The sequence below is a fragment of the Crinia signifera genome, chromosome 6 (genome assembly GCF_055691185.1).
Source record: "Crinia signifera chromosome 6, ASM5569118v1, whole genome shotgun sequence".
NCBI classification, from domain to species: Eukaryota; Metazoa; Chordata; class Amphibia; order Anura; family Myobatrachidae; genus Crinia; species Crinia signifera.
Window position 1 is genome coordinate 71,177,964 of NC_139222.1, and position 21,689 is coordinate 71,199,652.

Here is a 21,689-nt window from a genome sequence, read left to right on the forward strand (position 1 = left end):
GCAAGTGTTCTCCAAACAGATCACAATTTCCTGAAAAAAATCCTATTTGTACATGTCTTCTCTGAAACTCCTGGGGGGTGGAGGAGCAGACCAGATAAATGTAAATTAGTGGTTCCCAATCTCTGTCCTCAAGTACCCCAAACAGTTCATGTTTTCCAGGTCACCTGGCAGGTGCACTCATTACTCACTGAGGGCGGGATGTACTAACAGGAAAATGCGGTAAAACACCCGTTTTACCGCATTTTCCTATGTATCAATACCCGTCCGCCCCGTTTTCGCAAGGGAGGGTATCGCCACCCTCTGGGTGGCGATACCCTATAGAAGCCTTATGGGCTTCTTTCGCCGCCCGCCGTCCGCGCGCCCACCCCCTCCCGTTCTCCTTTGATCTCCTCCTCCCCCTGGTGTCACAGCCGGCAGGACATCCGGCTTCAGGGTGGAGGAGGAGACACAGGGGGACGCTGGCAGCCGCCGGGAGGTGACGGAGACCCCCGCAGCCCACATCACAGGTATCGCGGGGGTCTCCGTCACCGCATCCCGATGCTGGCTGCATATGTTAGTACATATGCGGCAGCTGCCATGCGAAGGGCGGCGATGTATGTTAATACATCCCGCCCAGATGCATTTTAAAAGATCCACAGGTGGAGCCAATTATTTCACTTGTGAGTCTGTGTAGAGACCAGGAAAACATGCACCGCTAGGAGTACGTGAGGACCGAGGTTAGAAACAACTGATGGATCCTATGTAACTACATCAGGTAAGTGGTTAAAACTGTATCTTTTAGTTCACACTAATTGAAGACCAAAGGTCATACTCCAGAGGGGACTATACATACTTACCAGCAGATTCTATACTTCTGTATGAGTCAGCCAAATGGTGGACAACTCTACCATACTGCTGCATGTCTGTGTCTTAAACATACCTGACAAGTAATCACACGTAAAATGTAATTGTAAGCGTATATGTACTGACCTGCAGAGTCGTAAGCTGCACAAGGCTTCAGCCAGATGCAATATCCATGTAAACCAATACCTAAAACAATACAGCATTTCATTATGTTTTGGCTGAAATTTCAGATTTTAATCAACCTTATTATTTGCATTAGCTGTGGCACATTGGCAAGTTATAGCTTATCAACTAAACTTACCAACTAAATCAAGATTACACCCACAGCAAACATGCTTTCATTGTTCAAGCGCATAGGTTTGTCAATGACAGAAAAGACAGCGCCTGCTGATCTCTCGTTTCTGTGTTCCTATCTGATTTTGTCAGAAAGGAGCAAAGATCAGCTTGAAGTACAAATACACTGTAACTTACCTCTACTGTGAAATCACACTTGCTTAGCTTGTCGTACAATAGGTTAATGCGAGCAAAATCTTAATTCCATTATACTATTCATTTCTAAAGGATCATGAACCAATTCATAGCATGATATTATTACATGTAAAACCTTAATTTAAAGTGGTAATATAAGGGGGGATGTATTAAGCATTGGAGAAAGGCTGACAATCAGCTTGTTATTTTAAAGACTTTGCTACATAAATGACAGTTAAACCGGGTACCCACTGTACAATTATCATGCTGATTGTACAATTACTAGCTTGGTAAGTGTATAATGTATACGCATGATCGATCTTTGACTTCTAATGCTTCAGTATCGTCAGCTTTAGAGGTTGGGATCTAAAGGTGCTCCACACGCTATCTCATACATGACCACATAATCCCATCGAAGACATTAGAAGAAAATTCACGCTGAGTTAAAAAGGCTCAGGGTATAAAAATGCCCACTTTGTTAACATGTATCAGACTGTCACTATTAATTTTTTAGTGTGTACTTCAAGCAAATTTCTCTCTCTCCAAGCTGGATATATCTTCCCCACAGCCTTGTATTGCTACTATTAAATACGGCTAGACTAGATAAGCCAGTCTTAAGGTACTAAGGGCGAGATGCACTAATCAAAAAATGCCGTAAAAAACAAGTTTTCGGGGTCTTTACCGCATTTTCATACACAGCAAAGCCCCACTGCAGGGTGTTACGTCAGCTAGAGCTGGCATAACCCTATAGAAGCCTATGGGCTTCCCTTCCGCCCCCCCCCCCCCCCCCCCCCGCCGCACATTGATGGCCACAACACAAAGGACAGCTCTTAACACAAGACCTGTCCTTTGCAATAATTATCACATATGCGATAATTATTTCTGTGGTAGCCGGTGGTTTGTGGCGGAGAGGGGCCGCGGATGTTAGTGTATCCGGTACTTGTGTAGTTTCATGGTGCCACTTCCCTGCAGATCGCATCGTATGCAAATCGCATGCAAATATCGCATACTATTTGATCCACGATGCAACCTGTTCATACCCCTACTATCCACGTCGACGCGGAGTTGATTTTATAAAGTGTGGCGAGCGGACATGGACTACGTGATGTGTATTCTGCTGTGCTCGCCACGCTACAGGCTCATTTTAAGCGGACCCTCGCGGGGCTCGCCACACTTTATAAAATCAACTCCGCGCCAACGTGGATAGTGGGGGTATGAACAGGTCATGTGCATGCAAATATTGCATGTGATTTGCATACGATCTGCAGGGAAGTGGCGCCGTGAAACTACAGAAGTACCGTGCACCCTGCCCTAATACACTTAATCGATATGGCCCTTATTCACACGATTTTGACCCATCGGGCTGATAGATTGTGTGAAAAGTGTCATATCCTATGTGAATTACCTCAGCGTCTGATCCGATGTGCGATCTCATGCACATCAAATCAGATCCAGAGATTGCCATGGCTGCCACAAGGATTTTCCAGATCCCACAACCCATAGCTAGGATTGCATATGATACATCGTATGGAAAAGGACTGCATGCAATATATCATATGCGGTCTAGCTGCCGAGTGAGTTGGTGGGGTATCACATGCTAGGTTTGCATGCGATACCTCACATTAGTGTATAAGGGCATTTAGAATCCAGACAATGGACATATACTGTATTTCGGTCCATTTCTGTAAATAAAACATACTTTTCGCAAAATTTAGGGGGGTATTCAATCTTCGGGTCACGGCAGACGAGCTTGCTCGCCTGCCGTGACCCAGTCCCGTTCTCGGTCAGCTCGACCAAGAACATGCAGGCGGGATTCAATGTCCCGCCTGCAGCGGGACGAGAAGGGGGCGTGGCCGCGAGTTGCGGCCGGGAAGTGACGAGATGCAGCCGGCAGCTCGTCACTTCCCGGCTGTTCTCGGCAGAACGAGCCCGACAGCTAGAGATGTCGGGCTCGTTCTGCCAGGAAACCCTGTTCAATGCTGTCGGGGAAGACAGCATTGAATAGGGCCCGTCGAGCATCTCCCCCACGGGAGATGCTCGACGGCGATTGAATATCCCCCTAAGTCCCCCTGTTTGTTGGCTGTGTCTTTACAGAGAGACTGGACAGCAGCCATCTTGTTAGATACACTATATTACAGAAACAGGAATCTAACCAGTGACTAGGGTCAGAAACATATTTTAGAAATAACCTTTAGCAATATTTTACTTTTGAATACATTCTATGCTATCTGTTAAAATGCAAATAAACGGAACACCTGTAACTTACCCAGAATACATGGCACTGGAGTAATTCTTCACCAGGTATTTGGCAAGTGACCCTAGAGGTCCCAGATGATCATAAGGAACTTGTGCTGGCCAGAAAACAGTGCACTGTAAATGAAAAATATACAATGACATCAATTTTATATTACAAATTACAAATTCAGCTGTTTTATGGTATGTAACTTTATAGTACATTATTAAATATGTTAAATGATTAAATAGCAGAAAGTTTGTCAAAGTCGGGGAAAGTCATTTCTTGGGGGTAGGGGTAAAACCTGGACAAGAACCCAGACTGGACATCAAAATCTGCAGTCCGGAGCGTGTAGTGTTCGGTCTGGGGGGCTTAACGTGACATCTATCACCAGGGAGAGGAGGTGGCGGAGAATAAAGCCTCCCTGTATGGTCATTGGTCCAGGCATATAGCAAAAACCGGAACAGTCCTGATCACACGGGGAGGCTGTAATCTCCCCTCCTCCTCTCCCTGGTGACAGATGTCACAGGCATCCCCACCAGACAAGGCATCCCTAGACTGGACAGTACAAGGTCCGGACTGCAGATTTTGAGGTCTGGGTCCGGTTTTTACAGTCTCATTTCTGGGCTATACATGTGCAGTGCCATATAATGCACACCATGGGGAAATGAATATGTATGCATACATTTTTTTTTTTAAATATTTGCATTCCATGTGGATATGCAATATATGTCTCCTATTATCTCTAGCATGCATGCATTCATTCATTCTTCCACTATGGGAAGTTAAGGACCTATAATCAGCTGTTATTCTGCACCCAGCAGATCAATGCACCCATCAGCCAATGCCAAACCTTACAGTGAATAAGCCCAAGAAGAAGGCGATGACTGCCATCCAGAAGAGACTGGCTCTTCGAAAGTACGAGGCGCTGCCGGGCGATGCCATGCTGCTGCTGCTGCCGCCGAGGAATGTATAAGAAGTAGGATACGCCTGGCACAACAACAACACACTGTCCGGGCGCCCGCTGTCGTGTCACGTGATCTACAGAACGAGGATTCAGTAGACGTATAACCACGCCCCCTACTTCGCCGGCAGCCAATTACAGTAGCGGCTCCTGTACAGTAAGCGTTACAGCCCCGCCCCCTAATCTCCCAGGTGACACTGCCAGCCACAGCACACAGCAGTGGGATTGGATTCGAATTTCGAATGGTTTTTTTTATGTCCTAGAGACTCCTAGGTAGCAATGCAGTTTGTTACACTGTATAGGTATATGCATTGCAGAGCTGACTCTCCACCCTAGTGTGCTGGGCCTTGTAGTTCCACACTTGTCAGCTGCATCTAATTAACAGGGGTGGTCTCGACTTGTAAAAGCGTTATCTTCACTGCTGTAAAGGTTGTCCTTGTTTAGACAAACTGTATATTAGTTGCCATTGTTACTATATTACCAAATACTCCTTATAATCCAATTTGGTTCACATGAGTATTTAATAAAACTCCGTCACCATGAAATGATGGAAGTTGTATTCCACTGGCCTAGGAGACAGTATTGCCTATGCCAGGGGTTCCCAATCTTTTTCTAATCACGGCACCCTAGAGAATCAGAATTTTTCCAAGGCACCCCTAGGCCCCAAAAAATATATATATATATCAAATGAAGTAGATTGTGTTTATATGTGCTTCTTAAGGTGGGCATACATCAACCCGATTTGGACCGATTTTGGCCGATTGCGATCAATCGGCCCGATAAATCGGACCAAATCGGTTCTTCATGACATGGGGTCGGGTCCGATGCGCGGTCCCGTGCCTATCGGACCCGGCCCCAGGGGTCGGACCGGCGGGACATACGATGTAGGTCAGTCTGCGCGGTGAGGAGCAGTGGGGGCGGGCAGCAGGGGAGCAAGCAGTGGGGCACCAGCGCGTTACCAGATCAGTGCTGTGGCGGGCGGCGGTGACCATCAGTCTCACTCTCCACTGTCCAGCGCTAGCGGGCGGGCAGCCGCCCGCGGCTATTACATCTTTAAAATAACGTGTCAAATGACTGCCCGGCTAATGATTGGCTGAGATAGAGCACTCTCAGCCAATCAGTGGCCTCCCTCTGCGGCCGCTGATTGGCTGAGAGTGCTCTATCTCAGCCAATCATTAGCTGGGCAGTCATTTGACACGCTATTTTAAAGATGTAATAGCCGCGGCTGCCCGCCCGCTAGCGCTGGACAGTGGAGAGTGAGACTGATGGTCACCGCCGCCCGCTCCAATCTGGTAACGCGCTGCTGCCCCACTACTTCCTCCCCAGCCGCCCACCCCACTTCTCCTCACCGCCCTGCAGCTCCCTGTTATTTTTTTTACATATGATAAATCGCATGCGATTTATCACATGTAAAAAATGGCACATCAAAGTCCTAATCGTATGTGAGAATAGGGTCCGACTTGTCCTCAGGACAAGTCGGCTCTATGTATGGGGGCCTTGAGGGTCAGTTATGTGGTAAAGGGCAGGATTTTCTTCTGATTGTACACATTTTATGATTGGCAGCCACCAGCACTAGTTTTGACCAGAAATAATTGATCATAAATAAATTGAATTGGTCCTGGACGACCAACCCGAGGCACCCCTGCAAGTGTCCCGAGACACCGCAGGGAGCCTAGGCGCACAGTTTGGGAACCACTGGCCTATGCTGTACTTCCATACAGTGCCGCTCTAAAATGTGGTTATTACAAGTACATGTCTGTACATTTCCTACGCATACGTGTGCAGTTTGTGGCTTAACTAGTTATATGTAGGCCCCATAGCAAAAGTTTGTGATTGCCCCTATTTACCACCAAATGGTGAAAAAGGTATAGCATGTTACTTTGACAAGGAAGGTGGACCCCTCTCAGCTCTAGGCCCAATAGCAGCTGCAACCTGCGCTCCCTGCACATATGGGAATTGCATTCGTGTGCTACCCACTGAGACCTTTCCTGGTTGAAAGCTCCGAGGAAGCCTTTTGGAGCCGTTGCCTCTCTGTTTGTTATATTGGACCAAATGTATCAAGTTTCAAAAAGTGCTCAAATGAAGTGAGTGATAAACAGCCAGCCAATCATCTCCTACCTGCCATGTTACAGGCTGGGTTTGAAAAATGACAGGTACAGTAGGAGCTGGTTGTTCATCACTCTCCACTTTATCACTTTTTGAAGCCTGATGTATTTGGCCCATAATGAGTGCAAAGATGCTCTGCTTCCGTCAGTGGTGTAACTAGAAATTTTGCGCATGACAATACAAGATGAGGAAAATTTGGCTAAAATATTTTGTGCTGCCTAATTTGTCAGTCCTGGGCCCCTATATTTCTGATGGCAGCCCTGCTTTTATGTTGGATTTTTTTCACTGTTGTTAAGTGTTTCAATACCCGTAACCAATTTTTGACTTTCGATTACTTGCGTACTCCAAAATTGAACATGAACTATGCAGTTTTTTTTTCCTTTTTGACAACTTTCAACTTAATTTGAAAAACTAATTTTACTCTGCAGCAATCCAGATAACAATATCTGAAATCACAAACAAAAGTTGTATAAAGACAAAGGTTCTGTCTCTAGTCACTTTATAACAGCCAATGAGAAATGTCTTTATTTCATAATACGAAAAAAAAATAGAATAAAAAGTTGTGAGCGGGAAGCGACATTATTTGTGTTTCAACTGGTCAGGTGCTTTTATAATGCATACTACAAATGCTCAGGCTTTTGTGTCCTTCAACAAGTGTAAATAAGGTAAAGATGCAATTTTCCACAGAAAAATATAATCTTCCTAATGGTGGTCCAGCAGTATTGGCATCAACCTGATATGCCTGTCTGGACACGTGGTTTACTCTGTCCCTTAGGGGGTTATTTTGGTTCACTCTTTCTGACAAAACCCTTCTTAGATGGACAAAACCATGTGCACTGCAGGGGGGCAGATGTAAAATGAGAATTCGATTTGGGTGAGTTATTTTGTTTCTGTGCCGGGTAAATACTTGCTGCTTTATTTTTACACTGCAATATACTGTAGATCTCCCTTTGAAGTAAAATCCCACCCAAATCTAATTATATCTGCACAAGTAACATCTGCCCCACCTGCAGTGCACATGGTTTTGACCATCTAAGAAGGATTTTGTCAGAAAGAGTGAACCAAAATAACCCCCTTAGAGACCACAAATTGTTAAAATAGGTCAAGTAAGATCCTGGAATAGGCATGTAACTATGACACACTTTCTAGGAATACAATATATTTTATTATTATAATTTTATTTATAGGGTGCCACAAGTGTTTCGCAGCGCCGTACAAAGGAACAGTACAGGGAGACAAAAACTTAGCATTACATTGAATAAATAACAAAAATAGTGTACAGGTAAAGAGCGCCACAGTTCAATACACATTACAGCTTAAATATGAATATGGCATATGAATATCCTTACAAAGAAATAAGGATTAAAAAGGGTTGAGTTTACCTGAAGGGTAAAAAAGGGGCAGACTAGATGGGCCAAATGGTTCTTATCTGCCGTCAAATTCTATGTTTCTATGTAATATAAGTAGTGAGGACTTGATCAACGTACTACCAGCCTGCTGTGTAATTGTTGCTGCTGGTCAGGGGGAGTCAAATTTTCTGCAATCTATTCTTTAGTTCTTAAGGACAGCTGCCTCCAGCCTGCTCCTCCATTTATCAGTGGTGATGGTGTCCGGCGTGGCACAGTGTAAGTGCAACTGGCGTGCCGGAGGGCAAGCGGAGTAATGTGGAGGGCAGGGCCCAATGCCTGAAGTCAGTGGAGGAAGGAGTGTGTAGCCGTGGCTGCCGTGATTAACCTGGCTAGGTGGGCTGTGGCAAGTAATGCACTCCTGACCACTGCCATCAACCATCAATGATTCAAAAATCATTCATGGTTTAAGACTGATGTAGAACAGTTTTGCTATTGATAGGGGAGAACCAGATGTTCTCCTTCATCGATGGCACAGCTTAACCAAATCGTTTTTCTTCCGAACGTGCAGGGACACGGAGCAGAGCTCCGCCTCAAGTTCTGATTGGATCATGGGTCAGTCAATCAAAGAAAATAGATGATCATTGATAGTCAAAAAGAACGATGGTCATCCAATGGATATCATGCTGCCATCGATGGCAACCATTGCAGAGAATAAATCAATGACTAGATGACTGTAATACTTCCATAACTATAAAGTGAATTTATTTGCACTAAAAAATTAATAAGAATAATCACGTTGGGCAGATAACCTGCAATAACAGTGTCCTCATAACGGTTAGTGCCTTCTGACAGGAGTCTCTCATGGATTCCTGTTAATAATACACAATTTCTTCCAAACTATGAGGAAAAACAATCATTAAATCATTATAAATATTTGAGATGATGATTAGTTCAGGGTTGACGACTTTTTAAATCTCCTTTCAGCAGGAGTTCTGGGGGGGGGGGGGGCTTGAACGTGACATCATTAAGCCCCGCCCCATGCTTGAAAATGACCCGATTTGCACATCTCCGTGGAGGGGGCGGGACTAAAATGATGCAATTATTACACTTTAGCCCCGCCCCCTCATCGGAGATAAGCATATCAGGTGATTTAAATGGTGCGTGGTGTGTGTGTGTGTGTGTGGGGGGGAGCGGGGGCCTGATTTTCGGGACCCTCCCGGCCATTCCGGGAGGGTAGGCAACCCTGGATTAGTTGTGCTGCAAATGCGATTACTAGTAGCAGAACCCAGTAGTGCTGCACCTAATTGTGACCTCCATTCTTTATTTGTGGGCTCATATGCATGACCAATGGAGCTAATAAAGTGGCAACATGCAATCAGATAAATCAGTAAGCATAAAACGCAACTCAATATGCATCCTGTAATGATCACTATAAGATCTATATTTTTCATTAAGGGCTTTAATAAGGATTCTGCAGAGTTCCCTACAGACTCAGTATACTTTCTAAAGATTTCTAGTGGCTCAGCAATAATAATAATAATAATAATATATATTTTTAAACATTTGCTTTTTCTGTGCAGAATGAAATTTGTAAATGAATCTCTACTCTGGAATGGTCACAACTATATTGGCTGGGATTTAATTTAAAAAAGCAAGCAGAAGCAGTAGCCTTGTTAAGCTCAGGCATCATATTAGCATTTGTCATTGGGAAAAAAATGGCAGTTTTTAAACACATGTTGCTAAAACAACATTATCACATGAGGGAGGCTGGAGGTCATCCTTGGGTATGGCTGATCACTGTCCCATACAAAACATTGCAATAACTTAAATCTATTCATTGTGTTTTTTCAAAAGGGAAAAACATATTTAATTCTAAGATCGTTTTTTACACACCGATGGCCATCTCTATCCCAGGGTTGCCGACTTTCAAACGCTCCTCTCTGGGAGAAGCCCGGAGAGGAGACTTTCATTACCCGTTCGGCAAGCTGGGCTTGATTGTGACGGCATTAAGCCCCGTCCCCATTACGGGAAATAGTCGAAATCACTTATCTCCATGTAGGGGGCGGGGCTAAAATGACACAAGTGTCATTTTAGCTCCGCTCCCTCCTGAGACCCGCGGATTGCGGCATTTAAATGCCACGATTGGGGGGCTCAGTGGTGGTCCCCCTGATTCCGGGAGGGTTGCCCACCCTTCCGGGGGGGCCGGGAGGGGGACCCGATTTTCGGGAGACTCCCGCTAATTCCAGGAGGGTCGGCAACCCTGCTCTATCCCCTGCCGGTAACCCAGCACTGTGAAGGAAGGAAGGGAGGGCTCGGCATGTTCTGCAGAAGGAGTGTGTGGTCAGGCACTCCCTGTGCGCACGCCTATGAGTGCAGAGTTAGAGACATTGCCACTGTGTCTGTGACTTGTGCAAGTCAGTTACAAAAGCACAAGTACAGGTTGAGTATCCCCTATCCGAAATGCTCGGGACCGCGAGCATTTCGGATTGGGGAATTTTCCGGTTTTTGGAATATTTTTTTTGCAGCCATACTTACCTGTCCCCTGATGGTCCCCGGGCGTCCCTCGGCGTCCGCGCAGTCCCCAGGCGTCCACAGCAGGCCTCCGGCATCTTCTCCTGGTCTCCAGCGGTCCCAGGAATGCATTGCGCGAGTGTGCGCGCGCACTGGTGACGTCACCGGCGCGCGCGCACACTCGCGCAATGCATTCCTGGGACCGCTGGATACCCTGGAGAAGATGCCGGAGGCCTTCTGTGGACGCCCGGGGACTTGGTAAGTATGAAAAGAGGGTTAGGGGTTCAAAAAAAAAAAAAAAAAATTTCGAATGATTCCAAAAACCACGGTTTTTGGAATAATTGGGATAAGGGATGTCCGGATACCGGATACTCAACCTGTATTGGGAGCATGCTGTGTGACAATATCCTGTGAAGTGCATATTAAAGTTACACGGGACTTTATATTACAGAAGTCGTGGCTACTGGAATTTGCCTTTTGAGTCTTTTCAACTGCATTTTATTACATTCTTTTTTTTTTGTTTATTCAGTCAGTATATCTTCTTGTTCCTAAATCAAACTATGGGCCTCATTCAGAATAGATTGCTTATTAGAGAATAAGCAAATCGAGTGATTAGCAGACTGAGCATGCGTAATGTATGCATCTTGTATGTATAAGGCTGATTAGCGAATGACAATGCGTATGGATCGTAGACGCAAAGTGACCGGTGTTGACTGACAGGTAGTTGGCCATTTGGGGGCGGAGAAGTGCCTTTTTAGGTGAGGGTCAGAAAAAAATGCAGGTGCACCCAGCAGTGTTCCCTCTAAGCTGTGCGTGCGCACCCAACTCGACGAGCGTGCGGACAGATATTTTTGCAGTTGTGGACTCAATTGATGTGTGTTTCACCCATTAACTACATTGTGTGCTGTGTTTTGAATGTTTAAATGTTTAATATAATTTTGAAGTAAAGTTAACACAAATGCTGAACGTCATTTTCCATTTATATATGTGACGCACAAAAATTACAATTTCCTTCCAAAGTTGAAGAGCCAAAATCTTTTGCCGCACACAGCCTTTGTAAAATTAGAGGGAACATCGGCACCCAGGCGGTTTTAAGTGAGGGTATAACGTCAGCACTGGCCTTGTTCAGCCGTCTCAGTCGCAGATTAGTGGAAGGTCCGAGCCAATCACTTGTGCACAGTCCGGTAAAATCTTTTGATGGTTCATGAATTGTGTATGGATTTGTGAGGGAATTGCGGTTAGCGTTCCATTCACAATTCACTCGCACATTTACATTTGCATGGGGCAGGTTTTCTTTCTGTCTGGGCCATGGGTAATTACTCCCAGTCATCTGCAACTCTGTAGATTGATGATCAGGTCTGAATCAAGCCAAATTAAATAGCATCCGAGTTTGTCGGCTGAGCGAATACGTTTTTTTTATTTTTTTTTAAAGGGTCAGTCATTTATAAGGAAAAACCATGCCTTATATATGATTGCCTCTCAGAAATCAAGCGGCATCTCACATGGCCGATAAACTCGGAGGCTATTGTATTTAGTCGTATAGGTGGACTTGTAATGTAATTATGCTGCAATCAGATTGACTTGTTGATGTTGCTGATATATATTGAATTTGGCTACAGATAAGTGTATAATAATTAGACCTTTATGTTCAGTCTGGCTCTTTCCAATTTGCAACAACAAATTCATTCAAGGTAAATGTTCATTTAATTAGGCCTGCTGCTTACAACGGCAGACTTACTGGGCATGTCAGAACATGCATAAAAGCAGTACAAAACCATAATATACTGTATATCACCACCATTGATTCAGTTGCTTCAGAATATTCAGCTTTTTTGCTAAAAACTCCCGAATTATTTACAGTATGTCCACGTATCATAAAAAGGTAAATAAAACTAATGGGGCTGAGGGGCTGATTCAGAGATGGATGCCGTGACTATTATGTTTTTATTTATGCCCCTGTGTTTGCATCAAATTTGCACAGCGCATACACCATGATGGTCTTGAAACGCATTTGCAGTGAGGATTGATTTGCAGACTGTTTAGCTGTACACACGCTTAGATTTTTTTTCCCTGTTTTCGATTCGATTTTGCTTATAAAAGCAAAATCGAATCGAAACCTAATCGAAATCGAATGGTTTTTAGGACCCTTTCGACTGGCATTCGATTCGATGCGCGCTCGCGTTTTCGCTATATAGAAAAGAAAAATAGACTGTGCAGCCATGGAAATATCGAATTCGATCCAGTAAATCGAATGGGTACACTGTACCTTGAATGTAAATCAAATTCGATATCGAATGCAAAAGTGAAGATCGAATGTGAAATCGATTGGCAAAATCAAAGGCAAGATCGAAAGGTGGTGGAGAGGGGAAATTGAAAACAAAGCGAAAGCAAATCATTCTTCTGTACGCACCTTATGACAATCTGTGAGTGTTTATTGTAGGCAATGGGGGAGCGACAACTCAAGTGTAGACATGTTGTGACAATTCCTGGGGTGTGTTTCTGACGGTATCCAGGCTTTAGATAGACAATCACCAGTTTGACAATCAAAAGGTCAACAACTATAGGTCGATGGTAAAAAGGTCGACATGGAAAAAGGTTATGTTTTTTTATTTTTGTGTGTGTGTGTGTGTGTTTTTTTTTTTTGTAAGAAACCGACTTGTTGATATTTTACCATCCACGTTGGCATAGAGTAAGATTATAATAGTGTGCCGAGTGCAGCAAAGCACCGTGCCCGAAGCATGGCGAGTGCATCGAACTATGTCAACCTTTTTACCATGTAGTCCTTTTCCCTGTCGACCATTAGTTGTCAACCTTTTCATGATAGATAGATCTTAAATACAATAAACGTTTCTGCCTGCTACTGCGATCCCATCTTTTTCCAGAACCCATATATAAACCCATGTGTCTTAGTAAGCAAGCGTTGTTCAGAGACCTAAAAATCCCAGTGGCTACGAAATATTTTTATACAGCCGCTGCATACTGAATCGCTGCTCCTTTGTCATTGCCTCAGGGTCGTATTGAGGGATGTATGTCAGAGTTGGGATGCAAAATGGGCTTCTGAGTCAGCAGAATATAAAGATGACTCAAATCCTTACAATTCTGGCTGCATAAAGTGAATGATATGGCATGAACAGTACAATATGACAATGTTCAGCCAACAAATACCCCTTTTACACCAAAGCAATAACCCGGGTAGTTGCAGAGACAACCCTGGTCACTGCTTGGTGTAAATAGGTTCAGAGTCAGTGTAAACAGGTAAACCAGGTCATCTGTTTCCACCAATGGGAGTCTGCGGTCAGTCTGTAGGTTGGGCAGGGGCACATACTGCCTCCACTGCTGTATTATGCAGATAGCAGCAGAGCTGAGTAGGAGGTGAATGGATGCCTGTGTGTGGCATCCATTCACCTCAGATGGAGGCAGGGGGCGTACGGAGGCTGGGGGCAGCCCAGCAGCATCCTGGGTGCTGTGCTTGCCCTCAGCATGTTGGTTGGCGTCTCGGCTGGCGTATTTCAAGGAGCTTGGAGATGATGTCCTCTCCAAACACCCGCACAGGACCCGCCTCTGCTGGCATCACCTGCCCTGCATTATGCTGGGTGGGGTTGCATTGTAAAAGGGGTCAAACGCCGGGTCACACCCAGGTTGGAGCCAGGTCAAAATACCTGGGGGCGACCCGGTCATTTGGTGTAAAAGAAAGTACAGTCTTTCTGATATTTTCCTGTTTGTGTATTTAAGGATGCCATGATAGTGCTCAGCAGTCAGTGCTAAGCAGTGGTGGATTCAGGGGGGAAGGCACCCGGGCACGTGCCCCCCTGTCATTTCATTTTTTAGCTGAGGACCAGGGCTTTCCAACGAGCCCAGTCCCGTGTCTTTATCCCCCCGGGAACCGGAGATATCGCCTGGCAAATCTGTAACGTTTTTTTTCCCCATAGGATAATATATGACCTGTCAATTCCAACCCCCATCCGGTTCCGACGGCTGCCAGTTCCCTCTCTGGCATCACAGAAGCTTGTGGTTAATCTCATTCAATTCCAAATTGTAAACCGAGTTTTTTATTTTTGAAATGTAATTTCATGGCTGTTCATGTTCTTTGAGGGCAGATTACTCTGGAACCAAACGTTCCAGTTTCACTGGACCAAAATCATTCAAAGTCCACTTAAAAGTTCTTCAATATGATACTTGTCTCATGTAAATGGGTCAGTTGGTTCCGAAGATATAGCCGGTTAAATTAGATAAATGGTTAAAGTGGGGGAAGGGGGGAGGGTGGTTTTTTCTCCCCCTCACACCAGAAAATGCAGGGACTAGGCTGGTGTAAAAAGGGCCAACCTGGGAATGCATTTTCTGTGAAAGGGGTATTATTTCAAATAGCCGGGACCTGCAGTGCTCTGAATACAGCCAGGCTCTGCCACTGTCAGTGGCTATCACTTCTGCCTGGCGGCTGTCCCCCATTTACTGTGAGCATGTATTCCCCCTTGGCAATGAGCATGTAATCCCACATGGCAACGAGCATGGAACCTCTGGCAATGAGCATGGAACCCTTGGCAATGAGCATGTAGATAAGCAGCACTTATGTAGCATCATTTTTAATAGGCATTATGGAGTTTGGCATAATAAATATTGGACATAATGGCATGTAACTTAACGTGTAATGGACATTATGGTGTAAATATTTAATACGGATCCCTCAAACAGCCCTGCGGTAAGAATAGGCTTCTGCAGGGAATCGCCAGCTTTTGCTGGCGATTGGCTCCGCAGCGCTGGCACTGCGGAGGCACCATATAGCATATAGAAATGCGGTAAAAACCCAGAAAACTGGGTTTTTACAGCATTTCTGCTTTACAGAATCTCCCCCATTATGTGAATTTTGGCTCATTCCTTTTGGCATCATGTGTAAGGGGCAAGTATAATGGGGTCTAGTATTTTGTTGCATGATGTGTAGAAGTTGTATATGGTGTTGTACACTACACTCAAGGACATGTCCCCTGTTGAGTGGCCACACCCCCTTTTCTGGAGCGCGCCTTCGACGCGCACACAACTACATCCTTCACTTTTGTCGCCATGGTGGGCCTGCATACTTAAAATGCCATGGCCTATTTTTAATCCCATTCTCACCCTCTCTCTGCCGCTCTCTTAGCATGTACACTGGCACCACTAACACCGCCCCTCCTCCACCTAAACCCTCTTTTATCATGGTGCCCCCCCTGTCATTTTATCCTGGATCCGCCCTTGGTGCTAAGTAGTCATTGAGCCACGCCAGCTAATGTGGTTTGTGCGCATCGGAGACACTCGTGCGCCCCATTCCGATTATATAGATACGGGAGTCTGGCATGCCAGCGGAGCCAATGAGGACGGCTCCATCTGTATATGATTTATATGTAAACTATATGCTCTATTGGTTTCTGGCTGCTGTAATTATATATGTCCCTATCTAAGACCAGATCTGTCTTGGAAAATGTAAATGGAGAAGTAGGTGACCGACACCTCCTTGCTGCACTTGTTATCCCAGCGCTGTAGCCGAGGTCGCAGCCTGGCATCAACATTGTTACTGATGGTTGCGATTTTTCCTGCAGATGCCCAGCTCAATATGCTGAGGCTTACTCAGGCTGGCCATGGCAGGGCGCCTTGTGAGGTCAGGAAGTATGTGTCCATAGACACAGACCCTGGCATTGACACTCCTGTAATGCCGGCTTTCCCCACCCCCTAAATGCCTCGGTCTGTCAATCAGGCAGAGTCAGAAGGGGGACTGCCTGTAATCATTCAGGAACCATTCTGCACACCGGTCCTGCGCCCCTCAAATTTTTATGTAAAAGAAGCGCCTATAGCTTTCTGTGGTGACTGAAAAAATTTATTATTTACCAAGCTGTGAAAAGCTCAGATTTGTGGAGTTGGCACCCATAGCTAATGCTATGTACGCATGACGTTCGCTTGCTGCTATGGAGAAAACTAGGCCAGAGAATGATATTCCGATAACTCACCAGTAGGCTGGATGTCCCCCCCTCCTATTATCCTATTATAAAAATGCAAACCCACATGGGGCTGGTTCAGTCCTGAGCGCTGCTGAGGGAGAGCACCTCTGAACACCTGCACTCCCAGAAATTGTCCGGTTACCACCCTTTAACGCCGGCTTCCTGTCAGTCAAATTGCAAGGGGATTGTGAAAAAAGTAATTGTTGATTGTTGTCGCGGTTTGGCCTCACGCATGCGCACTACAATTAGTACACATGCACAGGTCATTCGATAATCGATCTCCTTGTGAATTTGCACATCAGCGATCAGCTCTGAATAGCCCCCCATGTACGGCCTCATGGTAGTACGTGTGCATGAGATCTTATTGCTCCTGCTGTTCATGCACAATGTACTGATATGTGACTTTTTTATTTTATACAACTCTGACAACCAAACATTGACATTGCTCTATAGACGAGAGAATATATGTAATGGCCTTGATTCTGCACCGTGACTGACCGGAAAAATGCGTGCGCTCAGCAATGTGGTGCAGCTTCAGTGACGGTCGTTCAGCTAAATTGGACTGAACTTCCACCCCTGGAGCGGGTCATACGTTCCTGTGACGACCTGCTCACGAGCAGCATCGTGCTGGTGTGTACCCAGCATTACTGTCCTGTTAGGAGCCAGTGGCCGTTAGCTTCAAAAATACAAATGAAAATCGGACTCCTGGACGGATAGTGGGCAGGGAGGGTTTCTAAATACTCGGACCCCCCTACCTGCGTGCACGGGAGCCTTCTTTAAATCCTTTCTTATGTGTTTGCAGAACAGAGGTCAAACTTAACGTGCTGTCTGGAAACATTTAATACATAATATTGCCGACTAGTTGCATCATAAATCTGGGTGACTGGCAATGATTTGATTATTAAGACTGTTAAGAAACTATTTACTATGTTTTTTTAGTAAGTTTTATATATATATATATATATATATATATATATATATATATATATATATATATATATATATATATATATATATATATATATATATATATATATATAATTTTTTTTTTTTTTTTTTTTTACATTATCTGTAAGTATTTAGGTGTGTATTAAATTGTCATAGTCTATGGAAGTTGAAAAGCCATTTTCAGAGTCTCCTCAGTTGTGTATTGCTGAGATTAGCACAAAAGACAGGTACAAGGAAGGGGAGGGTTAGGTGTCACCTTTATACATCTGAATGAGTTGTCATTAGACATGTGCCCCCTCACATATGCATATCTTGGGGAGAGGCGAGGATGTATAAAAGCACAAGTGACCTCCTTGTGGCAGACAAAGTGAGACCACCATCCAGGCAGCATCAGCTGAGACCAAGATGACAATGCAAGGTAAGTGGCAGGTTCAAACCACTGTCTTCCTAGGAAAAGGGATACTGTATGTTATATGTTTATATTGGGGGATATATAAATATGAATACTTCTAGTGTCCACATAAACCCAAAACTTTAACTTATAATGTAATACTTTTGCATTGAAAGTGCTACTCATGTCTTTTAATTGTCCCTGTGCATTATTTATTTCCATGGTACATGCCATGTGTAATCCCCACAATCCACCATTGATTTCAGTGTCTGGGTCTCTGCTCTTCAGCTGTTGTGGAACCAGCATGTTCTACCAGGGCAGGGCATGCTGGGATTAATAGTTCCACAACAGAGAAAGAGCACAGCTAATAATCGGTAATACTCTGGTATAATGCACATCTACATAGTAGTTCTCTGTAATCTAGCTGTGCGTCACAGGAGAGTGTTCGCTGAGGTTGTCACATGTTGGAGCAAGAATTTATGCTTTGGGAACATTTTCTGTATGTTCTACCCTGCCATTACCAGGTTACTACACAATTTATTGCCTACTATCACTTCACTTGCCTTTGTCGGGGTTTCAAATGTACACAACTATACAGTAGCAGCTATTTATCTTACACAAAGTTACAGCACATAATATAATAAGAATAAAAAGATTAGTATAGAAATGTAAATGGTTATCTGTGCTGTGTAATGTTCTGTGATATACAGGTAGTGAATTTACTTTTTGCTGTGTAATATACTCATTATCTCACGTGGTGTTTGTGTTATTGCAGATGGGCATGCTGCGCATGTGACTGGCTCCAGGGCCATCAGCGGGAAGGTCAGGAGGCGGCGGACAGTGTTCAGCCGATTCCACTTGGATTTATTGCTCAAAACATTTGAATCAAACCCTTATCCGGGGATCTCACTGAGGGAGAAGCTGTCCCATCTCACAGGGGTGCATGAATCCAGAGTCCAGGTACTGTACCCATAAAAGCTAAACAATGAGTAACCAGCCAAAACTACCCCCAAATTCCATGTTCACATCTGATTCTAGCTATAAATACTAATTAATATAATTTATCCTCTAATGGCTGGTAGTTACATTCTCACATTGATTTTATACTGATGCTTCATGGTGACATTCTTGCCACAGATAATTACAGGGAAACTGCTTATATTTATAGGTCTGGTTCCAGAACAGAAGAGCCAGGAAGAATAAAAAGAAGGTGCCAGAAGATGAGAATCTGGCTGAACACATGGAATGGCGGCAGTGTGACCAGCTCCCCCAGGTCAGGGAGACACAGCATAACAGAGATGTCCATACAATAGGGCACACTGGAAAACATGGACACACGCACAACAACTATGCACTTCCTCTCCATCCGCTGAGCCACTTACATGCAAACAGTGTCGTCGGTCCCCAATATCACAGTTATGGGTGGCCAAAGTATTGCCAAGCAGCAACGTCAGGGCTGTCTACTGTCCCCACTGCACAGCATTACTATCCCTATATGCAGCAGAGTTCCAGCAATCACCTACAGCAACCCACCTTCGTATCGGAGACCAGCAGCTCTGATTACTCTACAGACTTTGCCAACTCACCGGAACCTGTTGTTGGTGGCACACCAGAATTATCCTTACAGGACATCTTGGAAGAGTTCCAGCCATGCTGGGCAGATGATGCCAACACCTTCCCTGATCTTACCAACGACCTGGTCTGATGGTTCCATTATTCATCTTCCTACTTGTTCCTTCCATTCAGCATCTGAGCAATAACTGGTTACATAAGTGCCAGGGACCCAGGAGGCATGACTGCCCACTGAGCATTAGGTTCTAGTGATATTAATAGGAATATGGTCCTGTATGGACTATTATGTGACTGTGCACAGAAACTGTTGTAGATGGTGACAATATAATACATCTGCAGCCAATTACCATGTGATCAAAGCTATTCCAATTTTTTATTTATTGAGGCCATATATAATAGTACAGAATTTACAATTTGTGTTATTTTTTTTATTTGAATATTTGTCCTTGTTATTTTAATAATAAAGTTTGTACTTTTAAACCCTCTTTGTGTATATATGTCATGTGTATCTTGGAGTGCCGGTGTGTGTGTGTGTGTGTGTGTGTGTGTGTGTGTATATATATATATATGTATATGTATATATGTATATGTATGTATGTGTGTATATATATATATATATATATATATATAGTTGAAGAAAAAGACTGGCACTCGTAGGTCTTTTAAAGATTGTATTAAACAAACAGTGGAACAACCAACGTTTCGGGGCTGCGCCCCTTTGTCAAGGTGTGTGTGAACACACACCTTGACAAAGGGGCGCAGCCCCGAAACGTTGGTTGTTCCACTGTTTGTTTAATACAATCTTTAAAAGACCTACGAGTGCCAGTCTTTTTCTTCAACAGTCTTTTTCTTCAACTGTACTGTCTACTGAGACGGGCACGGGGGCAGTTGCCTATACAGAGGGAGTGCCGGACCGTACCACAAGTGTGTGTATATGTATATATATATATATATATATATATATATATATATATATATATATATATATATATATATATATATATATATATATATATATATATATATATATATATATATATATATATATATATAGGTGTAGACAAAGCGGCACTCGGAAGGCTTTTAAGGTGAAATAAAAATCCTTTATTTCGCCCAACAGCGTTTCGGGGATCTCTCCCCCCATCTTCAGGGGCTTGTGGCTTAAAATCTATGCTACAAACTGAGTTTAAATAACATGGTAACAAACATTGTGTTTTGCTCCTCTGCACCTTACCCTGTAGGAGACCTCACAGTCCCAGTGCTGCCTATGATTTAAAACCCTCCCATGACTAGGCTGCTGCTGCTGTTCTCCATGGGCCTGAGAAGCATGTAATGAGCTCCACCAATCAGAGCTCAGCACAAACATCTCAGCCTCTGCCCTCTGGTGCAAAGTATCATGGGACTTATGCACTGCACACTTGTGCAATCAGTGTGCCTTGGCTCCTGATGCTCAGCACGATTAATCATTGTCACATTGGCAGATAGGTGAAGCTGTAGCACTACCCCACTCCCATGCACAAAACCTTTAGCTAAAACATTTTTTTTTAAATACATGCCAACCACAGGTGGCCCCTAGCTAGAGGGGGGCCCAGGGGTACTGACCCCTTGTGCCCCCATTATAATCCGGCCCTGGTATAAAGCATATAGCCAATTACCCACTTCGGTGGTATGCCCGGAAATTACCGGGCATGCCACTGATGAACAGGTGTGTGCTAGTGGTGTCTCCAGGGGAGCACTACTGGCGCACCATCATTCAGCAGCTCCAGCATTGTCCCCCCTCCTCGCTCTCACCCTTCCCCTCCTTGCTCCCACCCCTACCCACTGCAGGTCCATGCCGCTGGTCTCTGCTGGTAGTCCCCACCGTGGTCACCACTGCCTATCCTCCACCACACCGCTCGGTGAAGTTCGGTGCCACTCTGGAGTGCTCAGTCATTTGCAGGGCCGGCCACAGATATCAGGGGGCCCCATACACTTTTATCTCTGGGATCCCCCACCCCATCAAACGTCATCAACCCCTTCCCATGCTGGAACGCATAAACTGGACACACTCCCTCACCTTTGATAAAACCACCAGGTGTGGTGAAACGCGTCAGTGACCTGCTGGATTAATTCTCTCATAGCTTGGACCTGGAAAGAAGCCGAACCAGCACCTGGGACACTTCTTATCGAGTGTCCCACACTGCTTTGGACATTGTTTGGACTTTGTGCCTTCCACCCCATCTGTCTCTGTCTCAATTCTATCAAGACTCAAGTGCTGCATCATCCCTGCTGTGGCCGCAGTGGATCATCAGTGAATCTACCTACTATGGGCCGACCACATGGAGCTATAAGGGATCAGGAC

At 44.6% G+C, this 21,689-nt stretch overlaps 1 protein-coding gene and 1 long non-coding RNA gene across 2 annotated transcripts in view; one reads left to right on the top strand and one right to left on the bottom strand.

Moving 5' to 3' along the window:
- TMEM254 (transmembrane protein 254) overlaps window positions 1-4,592 on the bottom strand; it is a 17,168-nt gene extending 12,576 nt beyond the window's left edge. Inside the window, exons 1-3 of the mRNA XM_083146280.1 lie at window positions 4,403-4,592; window positions 3,578-3,681; window positions 970-1,029 (exon numbers count right to left, since the gene is read on the bottom strand). Coding sequence (XP_083002406.1) covers window positions 970-1,029; window positions 3,578-3,681; window positions 4,403-4,489 — 251 coding nt within the window. The 5' untranslated portion in view covers window positions 4,490-4,592. The remainder of the gene's footprint in view (window positions 1-969; window positions 1,030-3,577; window positions 3,682-4,402) is intronic.
- Window positions 678-19,713, top strand: LOC146007710 (uncharacterized). The gene is made up of 3 exons (XR_014444390.1): window positions 678-754; window positions 18,552-18,736; window positions 18,945-19,713. It is a non-coding gene; the product is annotated as an uncharacterized LOC146007710 (long non-coding RNA).
- Window positions 19,714-21,689: the final 1,976 nt, after the last annotated feature.